Consider the following 22,278-nt stretch of genomic DNA (forward strand, 5'->3'; position numbering starts at 1 on the left):
AAAGTTGGTATATAAATGAAAATATTTTTTGATTTGTTCCTGGACACTGTTGGTAACTGACGAACAATACATGTTTCCAAGTTATATTCTATCAACACTCATTTGTTATTGCACGTGGCAACCAAATAGTTTATTCTCTCTCCCACCACTAAGCAAATTTTCTTTCTATTGCTCAGGGCAGCTTGCTTTTTGCATGTTCATATTCCAGATTGTTGTGACAGTCCAGTTATTTTAATAAAATATTCCATTGCATTAACAGCTGAGAATATATTAGCCAGCTGTGTGTTGCAATAGGGCTTATCTGCTAAATGAGCCCATTTGTGGAAAATGACACTACAATCTGCATCATGAGGAGTTAATAGGGAATATTGCACACACCCTGATCATCTCTTCTTCCAATAAATACATTTTATTTATTTTGCACAAAGTAGTCCTAATTTAAATAGCACTATTTTGGCCATGTACTGAAGAGTCCCAACCCAAAACGTCACCTATCCATGTTCTACAGAGATACTGGTTGACCCGCTGAGTTACTCTGGCACTTTGAGTCTATTTTTCTATAACCAGCACCTGCAGTTCCTTTTTTCTACATTTTAACTGCAGTCATTGTTGAATTGGGTGAAGCACTTTGGTCAATTTGTACACAGCATGCTCCTAACATATAATTTGTGACCATATTATTTGCTTTTGTTGTCTGTAGAGGGATAAAAATTAGTTTAGTTCGGTTTAGGTTAGAGATACAGCGTGGAAACCGGTTTTCCATGCCGACTAGCGATGACCTGTGCACTAGTTCCATCCTACACCCTAGGGACGATTTACAAAAGCCAATTAACCTACAAACCCACATGTCTTTGGAATGTGGAGGAAACCAGAGCACGCGGTCACAGGGAGAACGTACAAACTCCGTACAGACAACATCTGAGATCAGGATTGAACCCGGGTTCAAGGCGCTGTGAGGCAACAGCTCTACCGCTGTGCTGGCCTGATCAGGAAAAGAGGAGAACTGAAGAGTCCCAACCCAAAATGCCTTGAGATGCCTTTGTTCTTTTATGGGCAGAGTCGATGGGTGCACGTTTGAACATTGGAGCGGGGAATAGAACTTCTGACATGTGCAGAAACCCATCTACAAAATATCGAGGCAGCAGCTCAAATCTCATGCTTATAAGTCCAGAGCATTCTGACTCGAGGAAAGGAAGCTGCAATCTGGGTAGGCTTCAACTTGTGCCATATACAACCCTGTAGGGGAAGGCTGGGAGCACCAGGTAACTAGATATTACTTCTCACAGAGGGTGGCAAATCTCTGGAAATCTCTACCTGAGGTTGCTGAGGCTGGATCATTGAGGAGTACTTACTGAGGAAATAGATAGATTTTTGAAAGAGCAGGTAACTGAGGACGATGTGGAAACTGGCACAGAAGAAGAGATGAGGCCCAGGGGAAAATCAAATGTGGGACAGTGGCACAGCGGGTAGAGCTGCCGTCTCACTAAGCTGCAGATCCAGGTTCGACCCCAACCTTGAGTGCTGTCTGTGTGTAGTTTGCACATTCTCCCTGTGACCGCGTGGGTTTCTTCCCACATCACAAAGACGTGCAGGTTTGTAAGTTAATTGTAAGTTAATTGGCCCTCTGTAAAATGCTCCTAGAGTGTAGGAAGTGGATGCAAAATAGGGTAACGTAGAACTAGCGTGAAGGGGTGATCAATGGTCACATGGACACGGTTGGCTGAAGGGCCTGTTTCCATGCTGTTTCTATGAAATTGAAAAATGAAATGACGGGGCTGGCTTAAGGGGTAAAATGATATATTCCTGCTCATATTTTCTTCTGCTCTTTAACCCTGAAATGTGAGTGCAAGCTTCTTTTCTTGAGTGGTATGTATATCAATGCCACTTATCATGTATCTGCACACTGTGGATCGCTTTATTATAATCACGTATAGTCTTTCCGCTGACTGGTTAGCACGCAACAAAAGCTTTTTACTTCGGTACACATGACAATAAACTTAACTACGCTAAACTAAACCAAAGCCTCAACATCTTACCCATAATGGGGTGACCTGAGCTGTTCAATGTGGCCTAACTAAATGCGGCCTAACTAAAGTCCAATGAGGCTGCAACATGACTCCTCACTATTATACTCAATGATAATGTTCTGAATGGCTGGGAGACACGTGAGGAGACAATTTACGGGGAAGTCTTAACCCACAAACCCATATATCTTTGGGATAGGCGAGGAAACCGGAGCACCAGGAGGAAACCCACACAGTCACAGGGAGAAGGTGCAAACTCCACACAGACAGCAGCTGAGGACAGGATCGAACCCGAGTCGCCGGCACTGTGAGACAGCTGCACTACCAGCCACTGTGTCATCCTTTCTGAAAGTATAGTGGCAGGGGCTTTGGGCACAGCAAGGTCTGGTTGCTCTTCAAAGTGATGTGACCATTCACATCCATTTGGGAGAGCAGCTAATGCTGGATTCCTTTGACAGAGTCTCATTCCCTCAGGAATAGGATGAGACGGTCACCATGGATTACCTGCAAAGGCTCCTGGAGCAGAAAACAGCTGGTTTGAAGTGGTGAAGAGAGGGAGGCACCGTTGCACAGCAGTAGAGTTGCTGCCTTACAGCGGCAGAGACCCAGGTTCATTCCAGGGTGCTGACTGTACGGAGTTTGCATGTTTTCCCTGTGACCGCTTGGATTTCTCCGGGTGCTCCAGTATCCTCTCACACTCCAAACACATGCAAGTTTGTATGTTAATTGCCTTCTGTAAATTGTCCATAGTGTGTAGGATAGTGCTAGTGTACGGAGTGAGCGCTGGTCGGTGTGGACTTGGTGGGCCGTGGGGCCTGTTTCCACACTGAATCTCTAAAGTTTAAAGAGCAAGACGGTTATGTCCTGTGTCCATGTTGAGGGTTTATCCTTCAACCTAAATCTGGACCAGGCCACACCTTTCCAAAGAAACTGCCAAACCAAGGAAATGAACATGGCAGAAATAGTAGCCTCCCGACTTGCAAATAGTTCCAGCATTCTTCAAAAGACTTTTCAGATTATCAGCATTTTCAGTAAAGAATTTGTCCAGTGACATGTTTGGTAATGAGTGCCTGGAACGCGCTGTCAGGGGTGATGGTGGACGCAGATACAATAGCACGTTTAAGATACTTTTGGATAGGCACATGGATATGTAGGGGATGGCGGGATATAGGTTATGTGCAGGCAGATAAGAGTTGGTCTTGGCATCATGTTCAGCATAGACGTTGTGGGCCAAAGGGCCTGTTTCTGTGCTGTACTGTTCTATGCTTTATCACTTGTTGGCATGAAGATTGATGGTTGAAAGTACCCTTGGAGTCGGTAGACGACAGAAGAATTGGAGATGAGGTCAATGTTGAAGGGCATGTGAGAAATAATGATTTAGAAGGGAAGGGGGGGACGGCACAGTGGTGCAGCGGTAGAGTTGCTGCCTTACAGCACTTGCTGTGCCAGAGACCCCAGTTCGATCCCGACTATGGGTGCTGTTTGTACGGAGTTTGTATTTTCTCTCCGTGACCTGCGTGGGTTTTCTCTGAGATCTTCAATTTCCTCCCACATTCCATAGACGTACAGGTTTGTAGGTTAATTGGCTTGGGTTTGTATACTTGGTATAAGTGTAAATTGTTCCTCGTGTGTGTAGGCTTGTGTTAATGTGCAGGGATTGCTGGCTGGTGCGCACTCGGTGGGCCGAAGGGCCTGTGTCCGTGCTGTATCTCTAAACTAAACTGAAACTAAACTAAGTGAGGGAATGGGACTGGTGGACTTCTGAGCCAGCATAGACACAATGGGTCGAATGCTGTCTTATTAGATTGCAAGAAAATATGAGAAATATGAGGAAAACATAAAGTGCAGGTGGAACTCAGTGTATCGGGCAGCATCTGTGGAGAGATTAGATGGACAGCGTTTTGGGCTGGGACTCCCGATCCATTTGAGAAAGGGGTGGGGCTGGGAGAGGATGGGGCATGAGAGGTTAGGGGGGGAGGAGGGGGCAAACCATCTCAAATCACAAATGCAGCATGGAATATGTGTGCATGGCGGAGAGAGAGGGATGGGGGGGGGGGGGGGGGGGGGGGTGGTGGGGGGATGGGGGGGGGGGGGGGGTGTCTATGGATGGGGGGGGGGTGAGAGGGATGGGGGTGGAGACGATGGGAATGGAGACGGATGGTGGTCCGAAAGGGATGGGTGTTAATGAGGGATAGGGGACGAGAGAGGGATGGGGTGGGAGAGATATGGAAGAGGGAGAGGGTTCATTGTGGGAGAGTGATGGATGGTGAGAGAAATGGGGGGGTGGGACTGGGATGGGGTTGGAGAGAAATAGGGAGGGATAAAATGGGATGAGAATATAGTTTATTGTCACGTGTAGCGAGGTACAGTGAAAACCTTTTGTTGCTGCTATCCAGTCAGCAGAAATACTATCTATACTTACAATTGAGCCCCCCACAGTGTACAGATATAGGATAATGGGAATAACGTTTAGTGCAAGATAAAGTTTGGTGAAGTCCGATTAAAGATAGTTTGAGGGTCTCCAATGAGATAGATGGGTGATCAGGACCACTCTCTGGTTGGTGATAGGGTGGTTATGACAAGGATTGGGGATGGGAGAGGGACGGGGTGGGAGAGGGAGGTGGGTGGGAGATGGTTGGAGCAGGACATGAATGGGTTGAGAGATGAATGGAGGCGAGCAAGAGATGGAGATGTGTAGGAAAGAATTGCAGATGCTGGTTTAAATCGAAGGTAGACACAAAATGCTGGAGTAACTCAGTGGGTTAGGCAGCATCTCTGGAGAGAAGGAATGGGTGAGGTTTCAGGTCAAGGCCCTTCTTCAGACTGATGTCAGGGGAGGGGGCGGGAAAAAGTTAGAATGTAGTCAGAGACATTAAGACTAGTGGGAGAACTGGGAAGGGGAGGGGATTGGGAGAGTAATCAGGGGCTATCTGAAGTCAGAGAAGTCAATGTTGGGGTGTTAGCTGCCCAAGCAAAATATGAGGAGCTGTTCCTCCAATTTGCACTGGGCCTCACTCTGACAATGGAGGAGGCCCTGGACAGAAAGGTGAGTTTGGGAATGGGAGAGGTTTAAGTGCTGAGCCACCGGAAGATCAGGTCGGTTAAGACGGCTGAGTGGAGGTGTTCAACAAAACGATCGCCGAGCTTGCGCTTGGTCTCACAGATGTAGAGGTTGACACCTGGAACAGCGGATAGAGTAGATGAGGTTGGAGGAGGTGCAAGAGAACCTCTGGCTCACCTCGAAAGACTGTCAGCGTCCTTGGATGGAGTCGAGGGGAGAGGTAAAGCGACAGGTCTTGCCTCTCCTGCAGTTGCAGTGAAAAGTACCTAGGGAGGGGGTGGGTTTGTGTGGGAAGGAACGAGTTGACCAGGGAGTTTCAGAGGGAAAGATCTCTGTGGAAAGCAGACAGGGGAGGAGATGAGAAGATGTGGCCAGTAGTGGGATCCCGTTGGAGGTGGTGAAAATGTTGGAGGATTATACGCTGTATGCGACAGCTAATGGGGTGGAAGGTGAGGACAAGGGGGACTCTGTCCTTGTTACGAATGGGGGGAGGGAGAGCAGGAGCAGAGTTGCGGGATATCGAGGAGACCTTAGTGAGAGCCTCGTCTATAATGGAAGAGGGGAACCCCGTTTCCTAAAGAATGAAAACATCTCCGATGCCCTGGTATGGAAAACCTCATCCTGGGCACAGATGCAGCCAAGACGGAGGAATTGGGAGTAGGGGATAGAGTCTTTACAAGAAGCAGGTTGGGAAGAAGTGTAGTCAAGATAGCTATGGGAGTCAGTAGGTTTGTAGTAGATGTCAGTCAATAGTCTGTTTCCTGTGATGGAAACCGTGAGATCGAGAAACGGTAGGGAGATGTCGGAGATGGTCCAAGTGAATTTGAGTGCAGGATGGAACTTAGTGGTGAAGTTGATGAAGTCAGTGAGTTCTGCATGGGTGCAGGAGGTAGCACCAATGCAGTCGTCAATGTAGCGGAGGGAGAGTTTGGGGATAGGGCCAGTGTACACCTGGAACAGGGATTGTTCAACGTACCCAGGCATAGCTAAGGCCCATGCAGGTGCGCCTTGGATTTGGAGGAAGTGGGAGGAGTCGAAGGATAAGTTGTTGAGGGTAATGACCAGCTTTGTTAGGTGGAGGAGAGTATGGGTAGACGGGAATAGGCTGGTTCAGCGGTCGAGGAAGAAACAAACAAGGAACTGCAGATGCTGGTTTGTACCGAAGATAGTCACAAAAAGCTGGAGTAACTCAGCGGGTCAAGAGAAAACAAATAGTCGATGTTTCGGACTGGAACCTTCCTCAGATTTCTATGTGTGGTCTTGTTCTGAGGAAGGGTCTGGACCCGAAAAGTCAACAATTATCCCTTTTCTCCAGAGATGCTGCTTGACTCGCTGAGTTACTCCAGCATTTTGTGTCTATCTTGGGTTTTGGCATCATGTTCAGCACAGACATTGTGGGCCGAAGGGCCTGTTCTGGTGCTGTTCCGTGAGCAGGGGTGGAGGCAGCATCCTCCATCCAATTGTGTAATAAGCCTTGCGCACAGCAGACAGCGTTTTTTGTGTAAGCTCCGTGTCATGGCTTCTTGCTGACGGAGGCTCCACCTCTTTCTGTGTGTGTGTGTGTGTGAGATGTTGATTCTGCCTCGCACAGCCAAGACAGGCAACATTCTCTCAGTGCGAGAGGCAGCCAGCGCGTTCAGTGCGGACACTGTAGGAACAATCACCTTATGCCTAGCCGGACGCAGCACTGACAGCGACGCTTGCTCAGCGCTCTGCTATGGACCTTTTCGAGTTCGACTTCTTCAGAGACTGGGAACTGGAGCAATCGTGGTAAGTCCCTCTATCTCTCTCTCTCTTTTGTTTTGGATAAGGTTCCTTCATGCATTAGTTCATTGCCTTTTTTTAATCGTCTCCACTCCTGGCGCCGGTCTCAGTCGTTGTTACTGTGAAACGTTGATATATTGCACCCATTTCTGCGAGTCCCGCACGCTGCTTGCTAGCTAGCGTCTATCTCGGCTGAATTTTGCCACACTGATTTTTTTTTATGCTGGAAGGCTTTCTTTGTGTTGTATTTTGTATTCTTTTTTTTTAGCAAGAGCTCCGTGCATCTAACGCACCAGAAACAACCAGTGACATTCATCACTTGCACACTTAAGTTTGCATCTGAATATTCTTCAGTGATATTTCCAATTAACGGGAGGCAGGCTGCTGGCTTTTTTTTTGGAAAACGCTACTCTCTCATACATATGTGGGCTTTTTTTAACAAGGCAAATCCAAGGTGGTTTCAGAGATGTGTTCTGTGTGAAATTGCAACGGTTTGGTTGTTCAGAATGAATGGTTGAACGATAAGAGTTGTGGGTGCTTGCAAAGTTTCACTTGACAGATCATTTTCACCTTCCTCCAAAAAGCCTTGTTATAAGTTTGTGGGGGTCAGACTTGCCTTGGTGACTGACATTTGCATCATTTCTATAACATTTCTGTGCCATATTCCCAATGTTAATGCCCACCCAAGAACATGGAGTCATACAGAATTGAAACAGGCCCTTCGGCCCAACTTGCCAATACTGACCAACATGTCCCATTCACATGTCCTACCTGCCTGCATTTGGCCCACATCCCTCTAACCCTATCCTATCCACGTACCTGTCTAAATGTTTCTTAAATTTTGCGACAGTACCTGCCTTAACTACCTCCTCTGGTAGCTCGTCCCATACACCCACCACCCTTTGTGTGAACGAGTTACCCCTTAAGTTCCAACTAAATATACCCCTCACCTTAAACCCACAGTATGTCCTCTGGTTCTCAATTCCCCTACACAGGCAAGAGACTGTGCGTCTACCCGATCTATTCCTTTCATGATTTTGTGCACATTTGTAAGATCACCCCTCATCCTCCCACACTCCAAGGAATAGAGTCCTAGCCTGCTCAGCCGCTCCTTATAGCTCAGGCCCCCAGGTACTGGCAACATCCTCGTAAATCTTCTCTGCACCCTTTCCAACTTGAGAACATCTTTCCTGTAACATGCTGCATAACATCATGGTTCTTTAGGAGATTTTTTCTAAGGGGTTTCCAAGAAGTAAGTGGTGATGTCTTATTGCTGAAATGGGGGCGGATGAAGTCAAGGAATTACAAATAATACATTGGTCCTCCAGGAGTTAACTGTAGAATGTGTTTAAACCACCAATGTCCTTGGTTGGACTGAGCCACATACTTTGGAACCTATTTGGAAACCAAGGTGGACACCAAGGATTTTGGACACTGTGGATTTTGGAAAGAGGACACCGTGGATTTTACATGGTATAGAGATACAATGCGGAAACAGGCTCTTCAGCCGACTAGGTCCACGTTGACCATCGATCACCCCTTCACACTAGTTATCCATGTTATCCCACTTTCTCATCCACTCCCTACACACTGGGAACAATTTACTGATGGCCAATTAACCAACAAACCCAGACGCCTTTAGAATGTGAGAGGAAACTGGAGCATCTAGAGGAAACTCACGGGGTCACAGGGAGAACGTGCAAACTCCACACAGAATGCATCCGAGGTCAGAATCGAACAAGGGCTTCTGGCGCAGTGAGGGAGCAGCTCTATCTGCTGCGCCCTTTGTGAGGAGAAATCTTGATCGGATCAGAAATGCTGCTAATTTGAACTTTAGAAAGAATGTCATGTGTTGGGGGAAAAGGATAATGCACAGAAGACCAGTGTCCTTTAAAAGTCAAGAGTTTCATATGCACTAGATATGAAGTGGATCAATGAAATTCTTGCTTGCTGTTGCTTCACAGGCCCAAGTTGATGCAACAAGGACACCAATAAATGCAATCAATTATCAATTGCTCTAAGTAACCTACATCATGATAATACATGATAGTACATGGAGCACCCAGGGCAGTGAAAAGTCTGAAGTGCTTTGGTGCTGAAGTAGAGTTGTGCAGGGTAGTTCAAAAGCTGATAGACAATAGGAAGAAGCATAAGAAGAAAGAGGTGACACAGTTGTGCAGCGGAAGAGTTGCTGCCTTACAGCGCCAGAGACCCAGGTTTGATCCTGACTATGGGTGCTGTCTGTACGGAGTTGTACGTTCTCCCTGTGACTGCATAGGTTTTCTCTAGGTGATCCTGGTTCTTCAAGTTTGAAGGTTAATTAGCATCGGTAAAATTATAAATTGTGCCTTGTGTGTAGGATAGTGCTAGTGTATGGGATGATTGATGGTCAGAGCGGACTCAATGGGCCGAAGGGCCTGTTTCCACACTGTATCCCTAAAGTCTAGTTTCCGAAGTCTAATAGCCCTGTTCCACGGTACGAGTTCATTCCAAGAGCTCTCCCGAGTTTAATAAAAATCAAACTTGTGGTAAGCACAGAGAATGAACGTAGCAGGTACGTCGGAGCTCGGGGACGTCTCTTAGTGGCTCGTAACGCTAATGGCAGGTACTCGGGAAGACATGCTAACAGCAGGTAAGCACGGGAAGACTTGTGAAGATTTTTCAACATGTTGGAAAATGTCCACGAGAGCCGACGAGTGGCCATTACCGTAAATCTCCGAGTTCGAATCAGGGCAAACTCGGGAGAACTCTTGGAATGAACTCGTACCGTGGGACAGGGCTTTAAAGCTGTTCTTCCTGGAGGTAATGGTTTGCAGACTCCTGTATTACATTCACATTAGTAGTCAGGAGAAAAGAGCATAGCCAGTGTGGTGTGGGTCTGATGTTACTAGCTGCCTTTTTGAGGCAGCACTTCCTGTAGATCCCTTCAATGGTGTGGAGGTCAGTACCCGCGATAAACCGGGCAGTGTCTACCACTCTCTGCAGCCTCCTTCGTTCTTGAACGTTTGAGTTACCAATGTGGGCGTGATGCAACCAGTCAGTACACTCTCCACCGTACACTTGTAGAAGTGTGGAGGAGTATTCAGCGACATACCTTCTGACTGTTCCCGGTGCCACCTCAAACAAGGATTGAGTATTCATGTCACATCTACCCATTGGAACTGAATAGCTTTCCCTATAGGATTCTCTATAAAAATAACCCTGTGCTAAAATGTCACCAATAATGTTAAGGCGGCATAGTGGCAGAACTGCTGCCTTATTGTGCCAAAAACTATGGTTCAATCCTGACCTGGAGGCTGGCTGTGCGAAGTTTGTTCAACCTCTGTGTGCAAACATGTCTCAATGATGTGTGGGTTGGCAGGGCAATCAACCACTTCAAATTGCCCCAAGTCAGTAGTTCAGTACCAAAATCTGTGGGGAGTTGATGAGAATGTGTGGAGATGGGCTTAATGTAAACAAGTAGTTAGCATAGACGGTGGGCCGAATGGCCTGTTTCCATACACATTCTCTTTTTTTTTAAAATCTGTACGTCTATGACTTTCTGTCAGCATTGGCTGAGAATATGCTTCATTTCTCATTCACTTTGTTTTTGTTTGTGGATTCCCTTTAAGTCTGAAAAGTGAGTGTTTTAAATTGCCCAACATCTGTGCTGTTCAATCAGTTAAGTGGAGGACACACACGCACACGCACACGCACACACAGTCTGATCTCTGCCAGTCCAGTAGCACTACATGCACAGGCCTAGTTGGTTTGGTGATATGATAGAGGCCTTTTAGTAGAATCTATTAGGCCTGTTTTGGCTCTGTATTACATGTGTTGTTCCCCGTTGAACCTGATTCTGGCTGATATTATGATAGTAAACGTTTGAATTTTATGGACCAGTGATTGCCTGTAAATTATATTTATTTGTTTGCTTTTTTAGTTGTGCTCATCCTATGCGTTGTTGGCATTGTCTCCAACGCATGTTTATGGAATATGGTGGAGATTAAATACTTGTGATATAGTTGCAATAAATATTTGGCCCATTGTAATAGATATCAAGCCTGTGAGGATTTAATTGTCTGAACTTGGTTCTTGTTCAACTAAGTTGGGGATGGGCTGGGTTTGATGGAGCTATCCAGTATCAAATGGAGCTGGCTGGTATGCAATGGATCTTTAAGGTGCAGCAATTGATTTATACAGCACGGAAATAGGCCCTTCAGTCCAACATGCTCATGCTGACCAAGATGCCACATCTACAATAGTCCCACCTCCATGTGTTTGGCCCGTATCCCTCTAAACCTTTCCTATCCATGCAAATATGTCACATTATATTTTAGACTTCAGAGATATAGTGTGGAAACAGTCCCTTCAGCCTACCAAGTCTCTGCCGACCTGCGATCACCCCATAAACAACCACTATCCTACACACTACGGACATTTTTTTCTAAAGCCAATTAACTTACAAAGCTTGTATGTCTTTGAAATGTGGGAGGAAACAAGAGCACTCAGAGAATATCCATGCGGTCACAGGGAGAACATACAAACTCTGTAGAGGCAGCACCCGTACTCACACCGGATGGAACCAGTTGGAACCCGGGTCTCTGTTGCTGTGAAGCAGCAACTCTACCGCTGTGCCAATATGCCACCCGTTTCATTCTAAACCTTTCCTATCCATTAACTGTCCAAATGTCTGTTGTTTTTAATTCAGCCTTTGTATCAGATTTATTAAGTCAACATTTCTAGGTTATTTGGAGCCTTTATGCATTCTTAAACACACTCCCAATAACTAGTGCAATTGATCTAATTTATTCTATAGCCAACATGATCAACTGTGGTGTAGTTGGTAGAGTTGCTGCCTCACAGATCCAGAGACCTGGGTTTGATGCTGACCTCGGGTAATGTCTTTGAGGAGTTTGCACGTTCTCCCTGTGACCACGTGGGTTTTCTCCGGGTGCTCCGCCCACATCACATAGACGTGCAGTTTTGTAGGTCAATTGGCCTCTAAAAATTGCTCCGTGTATAGGGAGTGGATAAGAAAGTGGGATAACATAGAACCAGTGTGAAGGGGTGATCGATGGTTAGCAAGGACCCGGTGAGCCGAAGGGCCTATTCAGACTAAAATCACTAAAGGTGTCCTCTTGAGTGTAGGTGAGTGGTAGAATCCAGGAGGAAATTATAACAATACGGGGGAGAATAAAGGTGGATTAGATTAGTGTCAATGGGTGGTTGATGGTCAGTATGGATTATCTGGGCCGAAGGGCCTGTTTCCATGCTGTATTTCACTATCTAACAAACAATGCACATGTAATGGGACTTGTTCTGTTCATCCAACAATATGTACAAAAGCTTTTCATGACGGGGCCATTATGTTTGAGGCAACTTTCGATTTGTGGTCTTTTTGCATATGGAGGATTCACAGAGGAACAGTGTTTTGAAAAGAAAATCTGTAACCTTTGACCTGGCACACACATGATTAGTTAATGGTTACCTTATTCTTAAAACAAAAATAATATTTGGTGGGAATGTTGCTCAGTTGACATTCTGTATAAAATCACACTCCTTTCTCTGATTCTTGTGAGACTATGTGTAATAGGCTGGGGTGGTGTATGTCTCGGATTTAATATAAATCCCTTTTTGGCAAATTAGTGTTAAGAGGAAAGATTTACAGAACTGGTAGGCAACTTTAATAAGATTGTATCTGGTACAGCTGTTGCACATGAGTGTATTGCCTGACCTGAAACAGTTCACCATTGTTTAGAATATATGATACTCTCCAGAATGTCAAATTACGTTGAAAACTCATTTGATCTGATGCTGTGGCATGCATTTAACTCTCAAAAAAGTACAGTGTGGGGTTTTTTCTGTTGTTATTTTAATGGAGAATTAAGTCAGGTTCAGATTGGGTTGACACACACAGACACACAGACACACACACACACAGGCACACATAAACGGGGAGACACACATACAGAGCGAGCCACACACATACAGAGAGAGACACACATACAGCGAGACAGAGAAAGAGATACAGAGAGAGAGAGAGAGACACACACACACACACACACACACACACACACACACACACACACACACACACACACACACACACACACACACACACACACACACACACACACACACACACACACATTGCCTTCTGCAAGTACAGACCTTTTGAGCTTACTATTTTTAAAACATGGTGGAATCTCTAACATTTCTGCACAGGGCTGTTGGTGCTGTTCTTAAGCTTTCCTGATGACTGGAGAACGGCAACAACAAAAACCACAGCGGCAGAGGCGGATTTACTACTTCAAACCAAGGGATTGTGTTAATGTTCAACTGCACAGATTGCTTACAAAATCAATTATTAATCATTGGGTTAATTTCAATGCACATGTTACTCCTCATTGCTAATGCTTCTGTTCTCTGTGTGTTTATCTGTAGTATTTTTGATTCATTGATTTTTTTGTTTTGGTGGCATCTGACAAGTAGCTCGAATCCGCAGCTCAACAATGCTGTCCTGTGTGCCGATGCTGGTGTCTTGTGGAATAAAATATACTGTCGCTTAAGAACAGTGGAGAATAGGCCATGTAATTTATTTTATGTGTATGCAATCAAGTGTGTATATGATCTGTGCGTGTATACATTTGTATATAAAGTATACACACACACCCACACATGCATATATAAGATTTGATGCTGACAGAAGGAACTGCAGATTCTGGTTTACAAAAAAAAACACACCAAGTGCCAGAGTAACTCAGTGGGTCAGACAGTGTCACTGGAGAACATGGAAAGACAACACTGGACGCTGCCTGGCCTGTTTAGTTACTCCAGCAATTTGTGTTTTAATTTATAAACCAGCATCTGCAGGTGTGTGTGTGTGTGTGTCACTGTGTGTGTGTGTGTCCCCGTCTGTGTGCCGGTGTCTGTGTGTTATACAAATGTGCTCACACTCACACTCACTCTCTATCACTAACACTCGTGCTCTCTCTCGCTCCTCTCTCTCTTTCTCTCAAGTTTCCACACATATTTGATTTGATGCTCTTCACTGTTTAGAATGATCTCAGGCTGAGGCTACCTACCTGATGCAATGTAAACAGAGTACATGTTTGGTGTTGACGCCAGCGTTTTACAATTGGGATGTTGAGACTTTTATTCACTGTCGAGCCACATTGTGTTCCTGTGGCTCTGTAGTTTTATGTGATCCCAAGGGGTTCACCCGAGGGGTGCACTTAAAACCCAAATGATAGGACTATATTGTTTTGGCAATGTGCCACTGACTGCTTCATCAAAATAATTTAAAAGGCACAAGAGAAGGAATGCCTGTTGAGATAATAATCCTTAAAGGGGAATATTTTTATGTAAAATATAAGAACCAGTTTGGTTGCAAATCATATTCTGATTCATTCAGATGAACTGACAGGTGTGTGAAAAGTCAGCAAAGGATATCCAACAGAACATTTAAAGAGGAGTTATTTTAGCTTAGAGATACAGCGTGGAAACAGGCCCTTCGGTCCACTGAGTCCATTCTGACCATTGATCACCCATTCACACTCTTTCTACTTTATCCCACTTTCGCATCCACTCCTTACCCACTCTATCTACAGAGGGCCAATTAACCTACAATCCCGCACGTCTTTGGGGTGTGGGAGGTAGTCGGAGTACCTGGAGGATACCCATGAGGTCACATGGAGAATGTGCAAACTCCACACTGACAGCACCCGAGATTAGGGTCGAACCCAGGTCTCTGGCGCCGTGAGGCGGGAACTGCACCAGCTGGGTCACCTGTGTTGTATTCATAGATTAAAAATGGATGCAGGCCAGAAGCAAAGAGTGGTGCAATGAAATTAATCGTAGTGATTTTCAAAGTGCTGACATGGACTTCTTGTGTCAAAGTGAAACATTCTGATGTGATTCAGTGATGGAGCAGATGAGGCGGTAAGGTGGTGCAGCAATAGTATTGCTGCCTTGCAGCGTCAGACACCCAGGTTCAATCCTGACTATGGTTGCTGTCTGTATGAAGTTTGTACGTTTTCCCTGTGACTGCGTGGGTTTTCAGAAGTAGGGGCAGAATTAGGCCGTTTGGCCTATCAAGTCTAATCCACCATTCAATCATGGCTGATCTATCTTTCCCACACAACCTCATTCCCTTCCTTCTCCCCATAACTCCTAACACCCTTATTAATCACTTTCTGCGGGTGCTCTGGTTTCCTCCAACACGCCAAAGATGTACGTTTGTCGGTTAATTTGTTTTGTGTAAATTGTACCTAGTGTATAGGATAGTGTTCTGTATGGGGATCGCTGGTTTGTGCGAACTCGGTGGGCCAAAAGGCCTGTTTCCGTGCTGTATCTCTAAATTAAATTAAAACTAAACTAAACAATCGACAATAGACAATAGGTGCAGGAGTAGGCCATTCGGCCCTTTGAGCCAGCACTGCCATTCTATGTGATCATGGCTGATCATCCCCAATCAGTACCCCGTACCTGCCTTTTCCCCATAATCCCTGACCGCTATCTTTAAGAGCCCTATCTAGCTCAAACTTGCCACCTATCAAACGTGCTACCTATCCAGACTCTCCTTATATTTCTGCTCTTGAGTCTTGCAGCAGAAATGATAAATACAGTTGATGTCACCTTTTTTCACTCAGTGATGTGTGTGTAAGTCATTGATCATGAGCTGCTGTGGCACAGTTTGCTGGTCTCAGACAATGATTCATGACTGTCTGTCGCTCACCATCTTGGATCTTTACTATGTTGGCTCGCAGAGTTCAACGGGGATAAAACTGTGGCCTAAATAACATTGATATTGCCAGGGCTCGAGGGTCTGAGCTGCAGGGAAAGGTTGGGCAGGAAAGGACTTTATTCCTCCGAGCGCATGAAACTGAGGGAAGATCTTATGAAGGTGTGTAAAATCATTTGATAGAGTGAATGCACAGAGCCTTTTTTCCCAGAATTGTGAACCAGACGACATAGGTTTTAAGGTTCGAGGGGAAAGATTTAATAGGAACCCGAGGGGCAATGTTTTCACGCAGAGGGTGTGGGTATATGGAACAAGATGCAAGAGGAGATAGTTGAACCAGGTACTATAACAACATTCAAAAGACACTTGGATAGGAAAAGACACGTGGATAGGAAAAGTTTAGGGGGATAAGGGCCAAATGCAGGCAGGTGGGGCTAGTGTACATGGAGCATCTTGGTTGGCATGGGTGAGATGTGTTGAAAGGCCTGTTTCCTGTATGGCTCTAACACAAAAATAATCCAAATTGTATTTCATGGCAGTGTTATCATTGAAAATGAGATACCAAATAGTGAATGAAAATGAAAAGAACTGCTGACAGTCTGAAATAAAGACAGAAAATGGTGATTATACTCAGCAGGTAAGATAGCACCTGGGGAGAGATAAACAGAGTAAAGAGCCTGTCCCACTTACGTGTCCTAGGCACGTAAATTACGCAATCTCCTGGTCGCGTTGAGGCGCATGGGCATCGTATGGCCGCGCGGGGCCGGCCCCACTGAGAAGCGTGCAGGGGTATGTAGTTGTGCGCAACATCGTGTGGGGCTCCGAAATTTTTGTTGAGAACGAAATCTTCGTGCGCCAACGGCCTGTCGTGGAACTGACGGCCAAAGTGGGACAGGCCCAAGACCCTGGCACGACGCAACGCCTCACCTTCAACAGCAGCAGAAGTGGGCAAACGATCGCCGAGCTCGGCCTGGGACTCACGGCCGTTGCGGTCCAGAAAATTGAAGATAGACACGAAATGCTGGAGTAACTCAGTGGGACCGGCAGCATCTCTGGAGAGAAGCAATGGGTGACGTTTAGGGTCAAGACCCTTCTTTTCAGACTGAAGGTTCTCGACTCGAAACATCACCCAATAAGAATCAATAGACTACCGGCACGGTGGCGCAACGGTAGAGTCGCTGCCTTACAGCGCCAGAGACCAGGGATCGATCCTGACTATGGGTGCTGTCTGTGTGGAGTTTGTACATTCTCCTCGTGACCACATGGGTTTTCTCTGGGTGCTCCAGTTTCCTCCCACACTCTTAAGATGTGCAGGTTTGTAGGTTAATTGGCTTCTGTAAAGTCTCCCTAGAGTTATAGGATAGAATTAGTGTATGGGTGATCATTGGTCAGCACCTACTCGGTGGGCTGAAGGGCCTGTTTTCACTCTGTATCTTTAAACTACATCAGGATTGGAGTTACAAGCAGCACTTGGCTCATCTATAAGCACTTAGCCGTGCTTCGTCTCCTGTCTTACTGCCTGTGTGAAATGTGCAGTGGAACATTTATTTTTAGAAGGGAGTCATGTACTTGAACTATGAAGAGGAAGCATTAACAGCAGGTGTTGTTCTGCCCTCTCAGGCAGCACAGTGGATCTCACAGCCACAGGTTTAAAACAGGGTAATGGGCCTCTGGTTAAAATTTGCCCTCAACCACTGGCAAAATCATTGGAACTGATTGCTTGCCAGTTGGCAATCTATTGATGAGGTGGTTACTGCGGGTGTGCTGATTTTAAGATTCCCAGTGATGCAACAATACTGTATGATTTGACAATGACTGCAAGATTTCCAACCTTGCAGCGCTGGCTGCAAGATATGTAACAATGTTGCAGAATTTGCAATGATGCTGCAAGATTTCAAACAATGCAACTATACAGCAGGATTTCCAACGATGTAACGCTGGCTGTGAGATTTCCAGCAATGCAGCAATGCTGCTGGATTTCCAACAGTGCAACACTGGCTGCAGTTCAACATTGGCTGCTACAATAAACATCCTGCAATGGTGAGTGGCGCCATGGGAATGCAAGTTTCTTCCGTTTATTGCCTTCAACCCGGTGACAATGTGAACATTTCCAAGTGCAGCATTTGCTCCCTGCGGGGACAGGGTTCCTTCGAAGGATGAAGTGCAGGCAGTGAGGGTGAACACTCCCCTTCACACTCCGCATGCTCCCTGCTACCTTCCCACGGCGTGCAAGAAGTAATCGCTGCCATGAATCTAATCACCGTGCTGCCTGACATGCAGTGATTTCACTGCAGCCTTTTGGCCATGGTGGTTTTCCCCTTGGTCAGGCACACTTATTCATCAGCTGACTTCACAGAGGATTTTATTTTCAATCCTTACTCTGGATGGTTGAGAGGGAAATTAATTGTGACGTCTCGGGGTGAAAGGTGTAGGGGATGGAATATGCAATTAGTTCTCTTTGATTGCAGCCGCGGGAACAACAAGAGTAGTTTCAATCGTTGCCGTAAAGCTTCGCTGATACATAGTGTGGGAGCAGACCCTTCGGCCCATAATGTCCATGCTGAAAATGATCAAGAGTCAAGAGTCTTTTATTGTCATTACTCAAAATGGAACAATGAAATTCTTACTTGCAGCAGCATAACAGATATGGAAACATAGTACTCTGTAAAATCCAGAATAAACAACAAAAAATGTATTTATATATAGTCTACATATTTGTGTATGTATATATTGTCTATATATATATGATAACAAATAAATACACGATAATAATTTAAAAAATAATGTCCCAAAGGCAATATAGTTCAGAGGCTATTTGGAGGTTGTAGTGTTTAATAGCCTGATGGTTATAGGGAAGAAGCTGCTCCTGAATCTAAATGTTAGTTTTCAGGCTCCTATACCTTCTTCACAATGGCAGGAGTGAGCATAGCCAACGTGGTGTGAGGTTAAATAATTAAACTAATTCCCCATGGCTATAAACATGCAAATTAATGCAGGCAATAATTCTTTATTCAAAATCATGAATATCATAAACCAAATTGGACCAATTATCATTGAAATCAGCCTCGAGAGAATCTAGTCATGAAGATGCAAGGAACTGCAGGTGCTGGAATCTTGAGCAAAACGGAAGGTGCTGGAAGAACTCAGTGGGTCAGACACAATCTGCAGAGGGGTAGAGGGTGGTGGGGGGGGGGGGATGAATGGGTGAAGTTTTGTGTCTGGACCCTTCATTAGACTGATGGAGTAAGGAAGTTGACTCCCTCCCTCTCTCTCTCTCTCTCTTCTGCAAATTGCAAAAATAAAATTGAGTCCAACATACACCAATAGTGGAACTGTTTCTGTACCTAGTCATGATTGTTTTTAGACTTTAGAGATACAACGTGGGAAAAGGCATGCCCGCGCCGACCAGCGATCACACCGTGCACTAGCACTATCCTACACATTAGGGACAATTTTACAGAAGCTGATTAACCTGCAAACCCGCATGTCTTTGGATAGTGGGAAGAAACCAGAGCACCCAGAGAAAACCCACACGGTCACGGGGAGAACGTACAAACTCTACAGACAGCACCCATAGTCAGGATTGAACCCGGGTCTCTGCCGCTTTGAGGCAGCAACCCTACCGCTGCGCCACCGTGCTGCCCTTATCTGTGTAGAAATGCGTCAGCAATACATAATTTAATGAAAGATGAGGCCTCATCTGTCAGTGAGTGCACGTGAAGCTAGGAGCATGCAAGGAGCATATTTCATTCCCACTTTGTGCCATTACATCATTGATTCAGCTAATACTTGGCCTGTTCTAAATCGGTGGCTTCATGTCTATCTTCGGGCTTGGATCTGGCCCCCTGTCTATTAATAAGCTTGACACACTTGTTATTAATATCACCACTGATGTGAAGCTGGTGACAGAGATGGGCATTCCCAAAGAGTGGACACATACCCCCTACCAGCGAAAATAAAACATGCCTAGGGTGAATATATTGAGAGATGCTCGCCGCCTGCAATTTGCAGATACTATAGTGGCATTTACGAGGCTTTTAGATATGCAGGGATCCGATGATACTTTATTGTCACTTGTGCCCAGGTACAGTGAAATTATTTGTTTTAGCAAACAATCCGGGAATATCATACAGCAGACTTCCCCTTGGCAGTACACAAAGAGCTGCCTCCTTTCTGGGAATGACAACGTTTCAAAAGTTCTTAATGCAGTCTTATCTTCATGCAGAGGTGAACCAGGCCTGCACGTGGCTGCAGGCGATCCCCTGCCGGGTCCCTCTTAGTTCTTGATGGCCCCCCACTGGGCCCCTCTTTGTTCTCGATGGCATGGCCTACTGGGTTGTTCAGCTCTGCGGCACATCCTGGGAACCTTCTACCGCCAAGCAGCACATCCTGGGAATTGAGGAATATATAGATCACGTGCAGGCAGATGAGATTAGTTTAATTTAGCATCATGTTCAACACAATGATCATCGGTCGAAGGGCCCATTACAGTTCTGTACTGCTCCAAGTTCTATATTATATGTACTGTCCGAACTGTCACTGCAAATCCGTGACTGGGGAATTATTTTTCTTAGAAATCGGACAGGAATTGGTTTGTTATTGTCGCATGTCTCGAGATACAGTGGGGAAAAAGACTTGTAGCCTGAAGAACGGTGGTGACCGACATTGCCCCTTATCCAGGTTCGCCAGAGATGCTGCCTGGCCCACTGAGTTACTCCAGCACTTTGTGGTCTACGCGAGATTCCAGCATCTGCAGTTTGATTTATTATGGTCACGTGTACCGAGGTAGAGTGAAAAGCTTTTGTTTGCGTGCTATCCAGTTAAAAAAAAGACTATACATGAATGCAATCAAGTCATCCACAGTGCAAATATAGAGGATAAAGGGCACAACATTCAGTGTAAAGATATAACTTTGCAGATCCTTGTCTTTGATGTGGGAAACATTATCTGCGTGCTAACTAGTCAGACCATACATAAGGCACAAGGGTGGACGGGCGAGGAGAGGGACAAGGGCTCACTGGTCGATTCACGTCTAAGAGAGGCGATGGCTGGAGGCCCTGCAGCAGCATGGGGCAAGACAGGATTGGGCACCACTCATAAAAACTAGAGCACGGACTCGACTTGGAAAATGGTGCCCAAACATGGCGCCTCATGCATGCGGGCCCAGTGGACGGTTTCTGTACACTTTGCTAATTGGGGGACAGTGCTTGGGTCTGGCAATACTCTACTGGGCAGTTTGTGAGGAAATCATTTCACTCTGCATTTGCACTTCGCACATACAGGAGCCTGAGGACTGCAACGTCCAGGTTCAGAAACAGCTACTTACCCACAGCCATCAGGCTATTGAACTCAACTCAAACAAAACTGTACATTAATAGCCCATTATAAGTTTATTCGCACTTTATCTTTTTTATTTATTCATGTGTGTATATATTTATACAATGGTATATGGACACACTGATCTGTTCTGTATTCATGCCTTCTATATTCTGTTGTGCTGAAGCAAAGCAAGAATTTAATTGTCCTATTGGGACACATGACAATAAACTCTCTTGAATCTTGAATGTGACAATAAAGCACCATTGTACCAGTGAATTGTACACAAGCGCAACAGGTAGAGCAAAGAGTACAGTCAGATGGAGGCAGTTCTGCCCCTCATGCCTGTGCTAGCCCATTTGAAAGAGAAGATCAGTGCAGTGTGGGAGTGGGTACTCATCACTGTGCAGTGACGCAGGCAATGCCGCCATGCACGACTGTGCCACGGTCTCTCCCTACAACCGTGCACCCTTCACCTTTACAACAGGGTGCGTGTAAACGCATGCCGTCTCTCTTTCCGACAGCTGCGATTGAAGCTGTCCAAGACTTCTATCGCCGAGCTGATCTGACGTCGTCTGATGCAGCGGCAATTTCCATAAATCGCGGCACCTTTGATTGAAGTGTCAAGGAGGTTTATCTGGATTTGCTTTGCGCTGACTTGTTGAGACGAGGTGCTGCCACATTAACGAGTGCCAGCACCCTCGCTTCTTGTCACTTTATTTATTCAGGTAATTCCTGTTATTAACCCTGCCAGCCTTTCCAACACAGAGCGGAGTGTCTGCAAGAGATGGACCCATTGTACCCCCCCTGCCACCGTGAGAACAGCCACCCGTTCTCACTGTGTAAATGCTTTATCTACAGAGTGATTGCTGCAGGAGATTTGGTAATTATCATCCGAATTAACACTGAGTTATGGCTTGAACTGGTTGATATTAACCAGGTTAGGATTTTCTGTGACCTGTACTATACAACCCGAATACCTCACTTGCCTTCAGCTTCCATCAGCATCACTTGTTTGAGCGCACAGAATATCTTTGCCCTGGTTTGCATTAAGCCCTGGCCTCCAGAGTCTCCAGCAGTTTTTTTTCATCCCCTTTGAGGCTCCTAGTGACAGGAGTTCATCCAGGGTAACTTTATACTGCGTTACTACAGCTCTCTGCAGACCTTGCATCTGGTTTAAATTCCAGCTTCCAGCCCTGGTATTTTTTTCAACTTTTTGGTCAACTCAACACAAAAGTGTTACTGCACCACTTAGGTATGCAGTTTCTCCCCCCCCCCCCCTTAAAATAAACTTTATTCAGAATAAGAAATACATATGAAAACAAACCTCTGCAAATTCAGATTCAGATTCAAGGACAGTTTGTTCCCAGCTGTTATCAGGCAACTGA

The 22,278-nt window shown here is 45.6% G+C and overlaps 1 protein-coding gene across 4 annotated transcripts in view; it reads left to right on the forward strand.

Annotated features, from left to right (window-relative positions):
- Positions 1 to 5,435: 5,435 nt before the first annotated feature.
- aff2 (AF4/FMR2 family, member 2) overlaps positions 5,436 to 22,278 on the forward strand; it is a 452,626-nt gene continuing 435,783 nt past the window's right edge. For all 4 annotated transcript variants that reach the window (XM_055643996.1, XM_055643998.1, XM_055643997.1 and 1 more), the window contains exon 1: positions 5,436 to 6,855. In XM_055643996.1, the coding sequence (XP_055499971.1) occupies positions 6,803 to 6,855 (53 nt within the window). In that variant the 5' untranslated portion in view covers positions 5,436 to 6,802. The remainder of the gene's footprint in view (positions 6,856 to 22,278) is intronic.

This window comes from Leucoraja erinacea, chromosome 12 (assembly GCF_028641065.1).
Source record: "Leucoraja erinacea ecotype New England chromosome 12, Leri_hhj_1, whole genome shotgun sequence".
Taxonomy (NCBI): domain Eukaryota; kingdom Metazoa; phylum Chordata; class Chondrichthyes; order Rajiformes; family Rajidae; genus Leucoraja; species Leucoraja erinaceus.